The 14,154-nt window shown below is 65.4% G+C and overlaps 4 protein-coding genes across 4 annotated transcripts; 2 read left to right on the plus strand and 2 right to left on the minus strand.

Annotated features, from left to right (window-relative positions):
• Positions 1-29: 29 nt before the first annotated feature.
• MJAP1_002180 (uncharacterized protein) lies at positions 30-8,918 on the plus strand (the record flags this gene model as incomplete). The annotated part of the gene is made up of 1 exon (XM_060266124.1): positions 30-8,918. The coding sequence occupies one exon, from the start codon at positions 30-32 to the stop codon at positions 8,916-8,918; it is 8,889 nt and encodes a 2,962-aa protein (XP_060122107.1).
• Positions 8,919-8,928: 10 nt separating this feature from the next.
• MJAP1_002181 (uncharacterized protein) lies at positions 8,929-10,584 on the minus strand (the record flags this gene model as incomplete). The annotated part of the gene is made up of 1 exon (XM_060266125.1): positions 8,929-10,584. The coding sequence occupies one exon, from the start codon at positions 10,582-10,584 to the stop codon at positions 8,929-8,931; it is 1,656 nt and encodes a 551-aa protein (XP_060122108.1).
• Positions 10,585-10,727: 143 nt separating this feature from the next.
• On the minus strand, positions 10,728-11,969 carry BIO2 (biotin synthase; the record flags this gene model as incomplete). Its single annotated transcript, XM_060266126.1, has 1 exon — positions 10,728-11,969. One exon carries the CDS (start codon positions 11,967-11,969, stop codon positions 10,728-10,730), a length of 1,242 nt encoding a protein of 413 aa, XP_060122109.1.
• Positions 11,970-12,044: 75 nt separating this feature from the next.
• Positions 12,045-14,143, plus strand: DCP2 (5'-(N(7)-methylguanosine 5'-triphospho)-[mRNA] hydrolase; the record flags this gene model as incomplete). The annotated part of the gene is made up of 4 exons (XM_060266127.1): positions 12,045-12,199; positions 12,224-12,455; positions 12,478-12,735; positions 12,758-14,143. The coding sequence occupies 4 exons, from the start codon at positions 12,045-12,047 to the stop codon at positions 14,141-14,143; spliced, it is 2,031 nt and encodes a 676-aa protein (XP_060122110.1).
• Positions 14,144-14,154: the final 11 nt, after the last annotated feature.

The raw sequence follows: 14,154 nt of genomic DNA on the forward strand, positions 1-14,154 counted from the left end.
ATTGCTCGATTGCCCTGACGCGTCCACGCATGGCGACGGACCCCGCACTCGGCGCGTACCTCGCCGCGCTTTTGCCGGCGGTGCTCGGGGGCGAGGCGCACCCATTGGAAAATGAAGAGGGCGAGGAGAGCTTCGCCGAGGTCGCCGACGCGTTCTGCACCGACGCGGCGCTCCCAGTGGTGTTTGTAGACCAATACTATCGCGAGGGACACATCGCGTATGGCCTCGCGCGGCGGCCGACATACGAGCCGCCGGGGCAGGTGTCGAGCGTGGCGCTGGTCAAGCGCCATGCGCACATCGACACGCAGGCGCCGCTCGCGCCCCAGCTGCGCGTCGTGACCTTGGTGAGCCCGGCGGAGGAAGAGGCGCAGCACGCGCTCCTCGAGACGCCGTACGAGGCGCTGGAGACGGTGGTGCACAGCGTCATGACGCCGTGGTTCGATGCGTACGCGTCGCACGAGCGCGACCAGGAAAAACGCGCAAAGGAGGACGAAATCCCGATGGTCAAGCGCAAGTTTGCCGAGCTCGAGCTCTCGCTGCGGCACCTCCAGCAGAGCGTCGAGATCCCGCAGGTGGTCCTTGCGATCCACCCTGCGATCCGCGCGGCCGTCGAGACGTGCGCGGCGGAAAAGCGGCCGGTGTCAACCGACGCTGTCGAGCCCACATCGCTCCTCACCGACGACCAGTTCGTCAATGAGCTGCACGCCGAGATGAACGGGTGGGTACGCGCCGTCCAGAAGGTGACCAAGCTCGACCGCGACGCGTCAAGCGGCACGGCGATGCAGGAAATTCACTTTTGGAACGCGATGGAGCACGCCTTGGAGGACCTCGAGGGACAGCTGCACGCCCCGGGCATCACGCTCACCCTCGATATCCTCACGACCGCAAAGCGATTCCATGCTACGGTCTCGTTTCACGCAGACACCGGCATCAAGGACGCACTCGAAAAGGTCAAGAGCTACAATGTGTTGATGCGCGACTTTCCCTTGCCCGAGCTCCTCGCAGCGACGACACTGCCGACGTGCAGCGACGCGCAGCGCGCCATCTTTACGACGCTCACCAAGAAACTACGCGTGAGCGCGTACCCGGTCGCCCGCGCACTTGCGTTTGTCGAGGCGATCGGGTGCGAGGCGACTGCCGCGCTGCTCCGCATCCTCGCGTCGCTTGCGCCGATGCACCTCGCATACGACGGCTGCAAGGCGGTCCTGGAAGAGGCGCTGCACGTCCTCCAGGAATGGGACGAGCACGTCAAGGAATTCGTCTATCTCGCGCGCGACCTCACGCGAAAGCGCGGCGAGAAGCTCATCCCGATCAAGGTCGCGGCCGCACACGCGCCGCTGCGCGCGCGCCTCGAATACCTCCAGCGCTTCCGTGCGGCGCACGAGGAGCTCGCCGAGATGGCCGACGTCGGCCGCGCTTGGTCGTCGAGCACCAACGTGCCGCTCCTCACCGAGCTGCACGCGGCCCTCGACGGAATACGCGCCGTCGACACGCTCGACGTGTCGGAAAAGGGTACCGAGACACTCGCCGCGGCCGAGGCGCAGTACAATGCACGTATCGCGCACGTCGAGAGCCAGCTCATCGAGAAGCTGCGCACACTTCTCGCACACGCTCAGTCCGCCCGCGAGCAGCTGCGCGTCCTCGCCCAGTGCAACCGGCTGTTTGTGCGTCCCAAGGTCCGTGCAGCGGTCCAAGAGTACCAGCAGGTGCTCCTGCAGAGCGTACAGGCGGATATTAGCGCGCTCCAGGCCAAGTTCCGCGCAGGCTTCCGCGGCTCGGACGCGCACCTCGCCGCCCAGCTGCGCCACCAGCCCGAGATTGTCGGCGCGATCGTGTGGGCGAACGAGATCGAACGCCAGCTCCAAGTATACCTCCAGCGCGTCCAGGACGTGCTCGGCACGGGCTGGGAACACTATGCGGACGGCCAGCGGATCTACGCAGAGAGCACGACATTTGCTCGCAAGCTCGATACACGCCCGCTTCTCGCGGCCTGGTCGCAGGACGCGGCACGGCGCGGCACGCACATCACCGGGCCGCTGCTGCGCGTCGCCGCCGATCGCGCGACACGCGAGCTGCGCCTCGTGGCCAACTACGACGCGCAGGCCTTTGTCTTTGCGGACGAGGCACACGCACTTACCATGCTCGGCATGGCGATTCCCCAGGCGCTCGTGAGTGCCGCACTCGACGCGCGGCGCATCTACCCGTTTGCGCTGACGGTCGTGCACGCCCTGCGCACGCTCGAAAAGGTGCAGACGCAGATGGAAAGCCTAAAACCCATGGCGCCGCTCCTCGCACAGGCCATTGCCGAAATGCACGGATTGCTGGCCCAGGCGATGCAGGCGCGCTGGGAGCGTTTTCTCGACTCGTACAGCAGCGTGTATGCGAGTGCCAGCGCGGATGCCTTGCGCGAAAATACGCAGGTAGCGCTGATCGAGCAGCTCGCGGCCGCTGCCATTGTGCTGGAAGGACACGCACAGCGCCTCGCCGCCGCCTCGGCTGACGTCGAGGGCGTGCTCGAGCGCATGCACGCGTGCGCGTACGACCGCGCGGCGTTTTCGACGCACATGGCTGCATTGCAGGAGCACATCGACGCTCTGAGCCTCGCAGCGTACCCCAACCTCGCCGCGTGGGTCGCCGCGCTGGACGAGCGCGTGGAAAAGGTCCTGCACCAGCGCCTCGTCGCAGAACTGCACCACTTTTACGCCTCGCTCGCGGCGCGTACAGAGCGCACGCCAGTCACCCTTTCCGTGCGCCTCGCCAGCGCCAGCCTCACGCTCGAGCCGCCGCTCGCACATGCGCGCAGCCACTGGTACAGCGTATTGAATGAGATCCTAGCGGTGGTGCTCGACGTGCCGCGGCCGCATGCAGGCCGCTACGACCTGCTGCAGGACGCGTCCAAAGCGACGTACAGCGCCCTCTTGCGCCGTGTGCCGAGCGCCGCACTCACTGCGCCACTCGGGCGCCTCGAGACGCGCCTCACCGAGGCCGACGCGTACGCCGCGACCTGGCTCCAGCTCCAGTTCCTCTGGGACGTGGAGCCTGACACGGTCGCGGCCGACCTCGGCACGGACCTCGAGGCGTGGCATGCAGTCGCACAGCGCCTCCGGCAGACGCGCGCGCTCGTCGATGGGCGTGCAGTGCGCCGCTCTTTTGCGCTGGTCGACGTCGATGCAGAGCCGGTGCAAGCACGTGTCGCGGCAAAGCTCGATGCGTGGGAGCGCAGCCTCTTGCAGCACTATGCGGACACACTCGGGGCGGCGATGCGCGAGGCGCACACGTCGCTCGCAGAGGGCCGCCGGACGCTGGAGCCGATGCACGTCGCCGGCGCATCAACCGCGCAGGTCGTTGGCCTGATCACGCTCGTGCAGCGCCTCACGACCGAGGCGCAGCATGTCGCCCCCACCCTCGATCTGTATAACGCAGGGCAGGCGGCACTGCAGCGCCAGCGTATGCAGCCCTCGGCGTGGCTGCACGCCGAGCAGGTCGCCGGCGAGCACGCTGCGCTGCAGCAGCTGCTTGCTGCGAAGCGTGCATTGATCGATGCGGAGCACGAGTCGATCCACAGCCAGATTTCCGCCGAAGACCGTGCGGTTGGCACCAAGATCGACGCGCTGACCACCGCGTGGGCAGACGAGCGCCCGGTACACGGCTCGGTGCCGGTCGCCGAAGCGCTGCAGACGCTAAACACGTTTGCGACGCGCCTTACCGAGCTCCAGGGCGCAATTGCACAGCTTGGCCTTGCCCAGGAAGCGTTTGGCATCACACCACGCACCGACGCAGGTCTTACTGTCCTCGCCGAGGAGCGCGACGAGCTGCACGGCGTCTGGGGCGCGCTCGCCGACGTCTGGCAGCAGCTCGACGAGGTGCGTGCGACGCCGTGGGCAGCCGTTAACGGCCGCCAGGTGCGCCAGCGCCTCGAAAGTCTGCTGCGTACCTGCCGCGCGATGCCGAGCCGCATGCGCCAGTACGCCGCGTACGAGCATGTGCAAGAGGAGCTGTCCTTCCTGCTGAAACATGTCGCCCTCCTCCAGGAGCTGCATGGCGACGCTTTCCAAGAGCGGCACTGGCGCGCGCTGTACAAGGCGCTCGGCAAACGCTTCCTCCCATCTGCGCAGACGCTGGGGCAGGTATGGGACCTCGACTGGCACGCGAACCTCGCGACGATCCGCACGATGCTTGCCGATGCGCAAGGCGAGTATGCTTTGGACGTGTACCTGCAACAGGTGCGCGAGGCATGGACTGGCTACGGACTCGAGCTCATCAATTACCGCAACGAGTGCATGCTGATCCGCGGCTTTGACAGCCTCTTCCAGCTCGCAGCCGAACACGCCAATGGGCTGCGTGCGATGAGCGCCTCGCCGCATTACCGTGTCTTTGAAGAAGAGGCACGGCGCTGGGAGGAGCGCCTCGCGCGCGTGCAGACGACCTTTGACCTCTGGGCGCGTGTCCAGCGCCAGTTTGTTTACCTGAATGGCATCTTTTCGGCGAGCCCGGAAATCCGACACATGCTCCCGATGGAGAGTGGGCGCTTCCAGAGCATCAGCACCGAGTTCCTCGCGCTGCTGCGCCGCGTACACAAGACGCCGTACGTGCTCGAGGTTGTGCAGCAGCCCGGCCTCGAGTCTGCACTCGAGCGCCTCGACGAGCTCCTGCACAAGATCCAAACGGCGCTTGGCGAGTACCTCGAGCGCGAGCGCGCACGCTTCCCCCGCTTCTACTTTGTCGGCGACGAGGACCTGCTCGAGATGCTGGGCAACAGCAAGGATGCCGCAAGGGCCGCCAAGCACTTTTCCAAGATGTTTGCCGGCCTGCATCGCGTCGAGGAGGCCAACGGTACTATTTCAGCCGTCGCGACGCGCTCGGGCGACCGTCTCGCCCTGGAGAGCCCTGTTGTGGTGAACGAGTATAGCGGAGTGCACGAGTGGCTCGGCGCGCTCGAAGCGAGCGTCCAAGCGACGCTGCGTACGCGCCTCGTCGATGCCGTCGCGTCGCTGGAGCGCGTCGACGACGAGGCACTGGTCGCCTGGCTCGGTGCGTATCCGCCTCAGCTTGTCGTACTTGCCTCGCAAATCGTCTATACGCGCCGCGTTGAGGCGGCGCTTGCCACCCGCACGTCGCTCGAAGCGGTGGCACAGCCGCTGGAAGCGCGTATCGCGTTCCTTGCTGAGAACGTGACCAAGGTGGATGCGGCCGTGCGCCGCGCATGCGAGCAGCTCCTTACGCTGCTCACGCACCAGTCAGAAACCCTTTCTGCGCCATCGATGCGCAGCTGCGACAGCCCGGACGCGTTTGCGTGGCAGTACCAGCTTCGGCACTATCTCGACGGAGATTGCGCTACAGTGCGAATGGCGCACACGTCGTTTGCGTACGGCTTTGAACTGCTGGATACCGGCGAGCGGCTCGTGCACACGCCGCTCACTACCGCGTGCTTCACGACGCTGACGCAGGCGCTGCATGCGCGCTGCGGCGGTGCGCCTTTCGGTCCCGCTGGCACAGGCAAGACGGAGACGGTCAAGGCGCTTGCGCACGAGCTCGGGCGTCTCGTGCTTGTCTTCAACTGTGACAGTCAATTTGACGGGCAAGCGATGGCGCGCATCTTTGCGGGCTTGTGCCGTGTCGGCGCATGGGGCTGCTTTGACGAGTTCAACCGTCTGGAGGAGCGCGTCTTGTCGAGCGTCTCGCAGCAGATCCAGGCGATCCAGCAGGCGCTTGGCGGTGCGCAGACCGCCGAGCTGAATGGCGTGCCGGTCACGGTACATGCGCATACTGGCGTGTTTGTCACGATGAACCCCACGTACGCCGGTCGCTCGCACCTGCCAGATAACCTCACGCAGCTCTTTAGGAGCGTCGCGATGACCGCGCCAGATATGCGCCGCATTGTACAGGTACTGCTGCTGGTGCACGGCTTCCAGCACGCCCAGGCGCTTGCGTCTAAGATGGTGCTCCTCTTCCAGCTCTGTGGCGAGCAGCTGAGCCGTGCGGCGCACTACGACTTTGGCCTGCGTGCGCTCAAGGCCGTGCTGCGCCGCGCCGCGGCCCTCTGCCGCAGTACGACGTTGCCGAACGACACGACGCGCCTCGATGTCGAGCAGCGCATCCTCGTACAGAGTGTGCACGAGATCCTTCCGCCGAAGCTCGCGCAGGACGATGTGCCGCTGCTTACGGCGCTTGTCCAGGACGTCTTCCCTGGCGTCGCGTACGAGCCTGCGGCGCTCGAGACCTTGCACAAGCATCTCGCCGACGTCTGTGCTGAGCAGCACCTCATGCCCGGTGCCTGGCTCGACAAGGTCGTGCAGCTGTACCAGATGCAGTTTGTCTCGCACGGTGTGATCCTTGTCGGTCCGGCTGGCTCGGGCAAAACGCGGGCATGGCAGGTCCTGCGCGAGGCACTCGCGCGCGCCGACGGCGTCGAAAGCGTCGCGTACACGCTCGAGCCCAAGGTGTGGAGCAAGGAGCACCTGTACGGCACGCTCGACGCGACGACGCGCGAATGGACCGACGGCCTGTTCACCTCGATCCTGCGCCAGATCCGCGAGAATATGCGACGCGAGAGCGACAAGCGCCACTGGATTGTGTTCGACGGAGATATCGACCCCGAGTGGGTCGAGAATTTGAACAGTGTCCTCGATGACAACCAGATGCTCACGCTGCCGACTGGTGAGCGCCTCGGCCTCCCCGAGAACGTGCGTCTGTTGTTTGAGGTGGACAGCGTGGAGCATGCGACGCTTGCAACCATTACGCGCTGCGGCATGGTCGCTTTTGGCGCCGAGCTCGTATCCCGCGAGGCGCGCTTGGAACATGCGCTTGCCGGGCTCGCCCGTGTGCCGCTGGGAGGCGACGAGGAGTTTGTCTCGATTGCAAGCCCCGAAGCGAGCGCTTCCGTGCCGCAGTGGACTGCCGACGCAATCCGCCCGTACTGCGTGCCGGGCGCGCTGGTGGACAAGGTCCTCGATGCTGCGTACGCACACGACCACATCATGCCGCTCGACGACAGCCGCGCAATTGCGACGCTCTTTTCGCTGATGCGCCGCGCTGCGCGCCAAGTCCTGTCGTACAATGTGCGCCACGCCGACTTTCCCCTGCGCCAGGACCAGGTGACGGCGTATTGCCGGCGCATGCTGTGCGTTGCGCTTGTGTGGGCGTGCGCAGGCGATGCGCCGCACGCGGTGCGTACGTCGCTGAGCGATGTCGTGCGTATGCACGCAGACGTCGACGTTCCGAATGGCGCGCTACTTGACTACGACCTTGAGCTTGGCGCCGAGGTGCGCTGGAAAGCGTGGGCGGACGAGGTGGCGCACGTCGAGGTCGAGACGACGGCCGTGGCACGCGCCGATGCCGTTATTCCGACGCTCGATACGGTGCGCCAGGAGGCGCTGCTGTATGCCTTCCTGCTCGACCACCGCCCCGTGCTGCTGTGTGGTCCGCCGGGTTCGGGCAAGACGATGGTGCTCTATGCGACGTTGCGGCGCCTTGCCGACGTGACGCTCGTCGGGCTGAACCTGAGCAGCCAGACGACGCCGAAAGCGCTGCTCACGCTGCTCGAGGAGCACTGCGAGTACCAAAAGACGCCGTCAGGCACGCGCCTCGTGCCGAGCCAGCTCGGACGCCGCCTCGTGGTGTTCTGCGACGAGATCAACTTGCCTGCGCCGGACGCGTACGCGACGCAGCATGTCATTGGCTTCTTGCGCCAGCTCGTCGAGCAGCGTGGCTTCTGGCGCGAGCGCACCTGGGTCGCCCTGGAGCGGATCCAGTTTGTGGGAGCATGCAATCCCCCGACGGACCCCGGGCGTACGCCGCTGAGCATGCGCTTCCTGCGCCACGCCCCTGTGATCATGGTCGACTACCCCACGAAGCCGTCGTTGCACCAGATCTACCATACCCTCGTCCGCGCCGCGCTGCGTGCGACGCCAAACTTGCTGGGCTACGCCGAGGCGCTCACGTCTGCCATGGTCGACTTTTTCCTCGCATCGCAGCAGCGCTTTACACCTGAGATGCAGGCGCATTATATCTACTCCCCACGCGAGCTCACGCGCTGGGTGCGCGGCATCTACAAAGCGATGAGCCGTACGGAGCTTGCGGCGCTGCCCGAGCTTGTGCGTCTCTGGGCGTACGAAGGCCTGCGCCTCTTCCAGGACCGCCTCGTGGAAGAGAGCGAGCGCCAGTGGACCGATGCAGCGCTCGACGACGCGGCCAAGGCCGCGTTCCCCGCGCTGGATGTCGCGACGGTGCTCGCGCGTCCCATTCTCTACTCCGACTGGCTCTCGAAAGACTACCGGAGTGTCGAGCGTGCGCCGCTGCGGCAGTACGCCGAGGCGCGTCTGCGTGGCTACTCGGAGGAGGAGCTCGACACGCACCTCGTCTTGCACAACCCCGTGCTTGACCTGGCGCTCGGCTGCGACCGTGTGCTGCAGCAGCCCGGCGGGCACCTGCTGCTGATCGGCGTGAGCGGCTCGGGCCGCACGACCGTGGCGCAGTTCTGTGCGTGGCTGCGTGGCCTGTCGCTGTACAGTGTGCCGACCGCGCGGTCGTACCGCGACGAGGACTTTGACGAGGACCTGCGCAAGCTCCTCAAGCGTGTCGGCGTGCGTGGCGAGCGTGTGTGCTGGACGATGGACGAAGGACAGGTCGCGCATCCTGCGCGCCTCGAGAAACTCAACACGCTGCTGGCGAATGCCGAGGTCGCTGGGCTGTTTGAAGGAGAGGAGCATACCGCGCTCCTTTCCGCGCTGCGCGACGCGGCGCAGCGCGAAGGGCTCATGCTCACGGCGGAAGACGAGCTGCTGACCTTTTTCCGGACGCAGATCATGGCGAATCTGCACGTGGTGCTAACGATGAACCCCCCCCATGGCGGTGTCGGCGCCAAGGCGACTGCGTCGCCTGCGCTCTTTAACCGATGCACGTTGGTCTATTGTTGGTAGTCTATACATATTATTTCAAAGGAGCATCCAGTTCAGATACAATTTGGGGCAGCACGTTGCCCGGCCCCATGACGTACGTGCCGTGGTGCAGCCCCTTGCGGTACTCGAGCACGTCGCGCATGCCGTTGCGCGCAAGGAAGCGCTCGACGACTGGCGCGTCCACCACCGTATCGGAGCCGGCGAGGTACACGCGTGTCCGATTCGGGTTGTCGTGGTTCGGGATGTCGTCAATAAACAGCACATTCGACGACCAGTCAAAGTTGCGGGTCAATACGTTCGCGGTACCGAGCTCGCGCGCGACAAAGTAGCGCAGCGCGTACTCGATAAAGGTGTTTGCCTTTTTGTACAGGAAACGGTAGCACAGATGCGGCGCCCAGAGCTGGAAGCACACCGGGTCCACGAGGATCGAGCGCTGAATCAGGTCCGACATGTGCTTCAGCAGCCAGGTATGCAGGATCGTGCCCATACTGTGCGACATCACCGACACGCCACACTCGTCAAAGCCATGGCGCTCGATCATGGCGCGGATCAGCGCGGCACTCTCCGGAGCGCGCCAAGGGCGCAGGAAGCGCGGCGACAAGATGTCCCCCGATGTCCAGGGCTGCAGCGGGATGAGCACCGGGCGCGGCTGGCGCATGAGCTCGGGGTTGAGCAGCCCGCGCACGACGTCCACGTACTGCACCATGCCGATACCGAGGCCGTGCAGGAAAAGGACCGGGAGCGGCATCTCGCCCTTCTTGGCCGCGCTTGCGCTCCATTCCGACGGGATGTAGAGCAGGTAGGACACGTCGCCGATCTTCAGGCGCTGCATGCCGTAGCGCCGGCTCCAGATGAAGCGTGCGAGCTCGTTGCCGAGGGCCACTGCTGCGTACAGCCCAAACGGACGCGAGCTCACACGCACCGGGTCGAGCGACAGGAGCATGGTGCGCTTCGAGCGCTTTTCCTCCGGGCTCAGCTCGACGTGCTCCGGGAATTCTTTGCGGCCGCTGCGTGCGGCAAAGAGGCGGGTCGCGTCTTCGAGGAACTCGAGCTGCTTCTGCGCGTGTTCGCTTTCCTCGCCATGCTCCTTGTCCTCCTCTTGCAGTTGCTTGTAGAACTTGCCAAAGAGCGCCCAGCTAAGCCACTCGTACACGTCCTGCCTCGTGATATTCTCCGTCTTGATGCCGATGAACCAGCCGCTCATTTCGCGGCGGAACTCGACGGCGCGGGGATCGTCCCAGGCGAGATGGCGGTTCGGCTCCGGCAGCTGCTCCGCGCCCGTCTTGGCCTTGAACAAGTCCTTGCGGTCGGTGCCCTCTTTGTTCATCCCGTCCGACAGCGCGGTCGTGATAGCCTTGACGACATAGTTGCGCGTCGCGGTGTGCGACACGCCCGGCACTTGCACGCGTGCCGCGAGGTGGCGATAGTAGAGCGAGAAGAGCACTTCAATCAGCGCATACAGGAACCAGCCGCGCGAGCTCAGCGCGCGCGAAAAGCGCGGGAAGCGCCGCGCAGCCACCGGAAGCGTACCCCGCACAACATGGCGGAGGCCGTCCGCGAGGTTCTCAGCGAGGAGCGTACGGTAGAGAATAAACAGAATAAAGTAGGTCCATGAAATTGGTGTAATGCCCCACACAGCGAGCACGAGGACCTTGGCCACCGCCTTCGGGGGTTCTTGGGAGAGCATGGTGCAAACGAACCCTGATCCCCCTGCGTCGCGAACTTTTTCTTTGTCAGCTCGCTGGCGTTGTGCCTGTACTCCTACAGGACGCATCGGGGAAAATGCACTATCGGGGGTTCGTCGGCTTTCACGTGGATCTGCAACACCTATCAAATGCTCGTGCCGAGTGTCGCGGGGCGGGGCGCAGCGGTCGCGTGAGGGTCAGCGGGCGCCGCCGCGTCGTCTGCATGCACCTCTGGAGCGAGCGGTTTGAGGCGTTTACTTTCAAAGCTCTTCATTCCAGTGAGGCCCCACCGGCCGAGCATCGCCTTGTCCTCGTCCCAGGACGCGGTCGGCGTCGTAAGCATGCGGTGGCCGGTAAAGATGGCGTTGGCACCCGCGAGGAAGGCCATCGCCTGCTCCGACTCGGTAAAGAGATGGCGGCCAGCCGCGAGGCGGATGATCGAGGTAGGCAGCACAATACGCGCCGTAGCGATCGTACGCAGCATCTCTTGGAAGTTGACCGGCTCTTGGCCCTCCATCGGCGTGCCCTTGATGGCCACGAGCGCATTCACAGGGAAGCTCTCCGGGTGCTCGGGCAGGCGGCTCATCTCCCAAATCAGGCCGACACGGTCCGACTCGTCCTCGCCTAGACCGAGGATGCCGCCGGAGCACACGGAAATACCGGCATCGCGCACGTTGGCAATCGTCTCGAGGCGGTCCTCGTAGGTGCGCGAGGTGATCACCTTGCCGTAGTACTCGCGGCTCGTGTCAAGGTTGTGGTTGTAGGCAGAGAGACCCGCGTCCTTGAGCATTTTGGCCTGTTCGGCACTGAGCATGCCGAGCGTCGTGCAGACCTCCATGCCCATCCCCCGGATCTCCTTGACCATATCCAGGATGCGCTGGAAGCCGCGCTTCCGGCCGCCAATCTCGCGCCAAGCGGCGCCCATGCAGAAACGCGTGCTTCCGTTCTCTTTTGCGCGGCGAGCTTCGACCATGACATTGTCGAGCTTTTCAAGCTGGCTTGCCTTGGAGTGCGTCGTGTATCGGCTGCTCTGCGAGCAGTACGCACAGTCCTCGGAGCAGCCGCCCTCTTTGATATTCATCAGCGTGCACAGCTGGATGCGGCGGGGGTCATGGTGCTGACGGTGCACCGTTCCCGCTTGGAACACAAGCTCCAGCAGCGGCTGGTCAAACAGCTTCTGCACCTCGGCACGCTGCCAGTCGCGACGCGGGGAAGCCTCGGGCGATTGCGGCGCACCCTGCACCCCCTCAGGGCCGCGGTAGTTTGTCGTGGGAATAGCTCCCACCACCGCAGTACTCTTGAAGCGCTGCAGCATGCGAGAAGCCATCGTCTGCTTCAGGCCCACACGGCCCGCCATGCCCACCGCGTCCATCGCTTGTCGGTGCATCATGGCGACAAGCGACCCAGGCCGGCCTCGGCCGATACCACGTGGCGAGAGGTGCGAAGGCCTTCCGACACCAGCATGGGGAAGTCGAAAGGCGGCGCGGCCGCAGAGACGCCCTCGAATGCCAAAGCGTTACGCGAAGAGCTAGAGAATTTGAGCTGTCGATTCATTGTGAATCTGCCTGCGAATGAGCTTGCGAGCATCGAGCGGATTGGCTTCCAGGTCGAGCAGGCGTACGTGACGAGGCGCTGACCTAGACACTGGTTCTATCTGGACTTTTTGTGCCCGCTCAACGCCCAGCTGCCCGAGCTGAGTCTGCGTCGCTTCTCGGAGGAGCTTTTGCACGTCTCCTCGCTCGTCGTACCGCTTATCCGGCTCTATATGGAAAAGGGGCCCAAGAGCTTGGAGCGGGCCTACAGCCAGTTTATGGAGTACAAGACGCGCGTGCCGGTGTGCGGCGCGATTATGCTGAACAAGGACTGGACTAAGGTACGTGGTGTGGCTCACATAGTGTGTGCTCGTCAAGGGCTGGTCCAAGGGGGCCTCGTGGACGTTTCCCAAGGGAAAGATTAACCAACACGAGCCCGAGCGCGACTGCGCGCTGCGCGAGGTGCAGGAGGAGACGGGTGTGGATGCCTCGCACCTGCTCCCGGTCGACAGCCGCGACTATCTCGAACTGACGATGCGCGAGCAAAAGGTGCGCCTGTACATCATCCCGGGCCTGCCGGAAGACACCCCGATGGAGACCCAGACCCGCCGCGAGATTTCGGTACGTCGTAAAGCTAACGCAGCGCATCGAGTGGTTCCTTCTTTCGGAGCTTCCCACCGCGAAAAAGGCGGCCAAGCCCAGCGCCGAACTCGGCGGCAAGTTTTTCCTCATCTCGCCGTTCGTCACGCGCCTCCGCCAGTGGATCCAGGCGAACAAGCGGACGCACCCGCACAAGCCCCCGCCCCAGCCCAAGGCTGCGCCCCCGCCCAAGGCGCAAGAGCAGGGCGAGAGTGTAAGCCTCGACGCGCTCTTTGGTGCGCCGCGGCCGCAGCAAGTTCCCGGCCTGATTTCGCTGCCGCCGAGTGCGCAGAAGCAGATCCACGCCTCGCAGCCGACGCAGAGCCCAGGGCCGTCGATGGAAAAAAGCCAGGCATCGTCGCAGGACTCGAGCAAGCTCCTGCTCAACCTCCTGCACGGCTCCAAGCCCGTGCCGGCGCCTCCGTCGGCTGCCGGCCAGAACCGCGTCGACGGCTCAGACGCGCTTCGGAACTTGTTTGGGCTTGGCTCGCACAATGTGACGACGACGCTGCAGCCGCCGGCGGCGCAAAACAACGTCTCGCAGCAGGAGCACCAGGCGCAGCTGTATGCGATTCTAGGCATGCCCAGGGGGCAGCCGCAGCAGCAGCAGCAGCAGCAGGCCCCGCAACAGCCACAACCGCCTTTGCAGCCTCCGCCGCCGCCTGCCCACGCGCCGTGGGGTATGCCGCCCCAACCTGTGTCGCAGCCTGATCGGAGCGCCGAGGCATCCCAGGGCGACGAGCAGCGCAACCGCCTCTTGAGCTTGCTGGGCGGCTCCAAGCCCAGTGCGCCACAGCCGCAGGCAGCGCCACAGCCGCCGCAGCCGTCGTTCCACGCACCGTCGTCCATGGCCATGCCACCGATGCCCCACATGCCGATTGCCCCGCATCAGCCGCCCCACGCTCCTTCTGCGCACTTCCAGCGCCCGGCCGTACACTACGCGGAGCCTGCGCCCCCAGCGCCGGGCCACGCGGCGTGGCCGAGTGCGCCGGGCCCGCTTAGCCCTCCGGCACAGCACGCGCCGCAGTCGCATCAGCATGCGCTGCTGTCCACGCTGCTGGGCTCGCCCTCGAATGCGCCTCCGCCGCGGCCGGCGCAGTCTTCGCCGTGGCCGCAGCCTGCCACGCCGCAGCACACGTCTTCGTCGCCGTGGCCGGGCCACGCGATGCCGCCGCGTGCCGAGGCGCCGCCGACCCCGCAACACCCTGCTCTTTCTCCGCAGCTTAGCGGTGCACCGCCCGGCGGCAACTCGGCCAACCTGCTGACGATTCTCAACGGATCCGGCGGCCAGCCCGCGAACGACGCGCCGACGTCGCCGCCTTCCAGCGCCCCACGTCCGGATGCGCAGGCAGCGTCCAACTCGCTGCTGGCGACCCTATTGGGAAAATGAACGTTGGATCT

This window comes from Malassezia japonica, chromosome 3 (assembly GCF_029542785.1).
Source record: "Malassezia japonica chromosome 3, complete sequence".
Classification (NCBI taxonomy): domain Eukaryota; kingdom Fungi; phylum Basidiomycota; class Malasseziomycetes; order Malasseziales; family Malasseziaceae; genus Malassezia; species Malassezia japonica.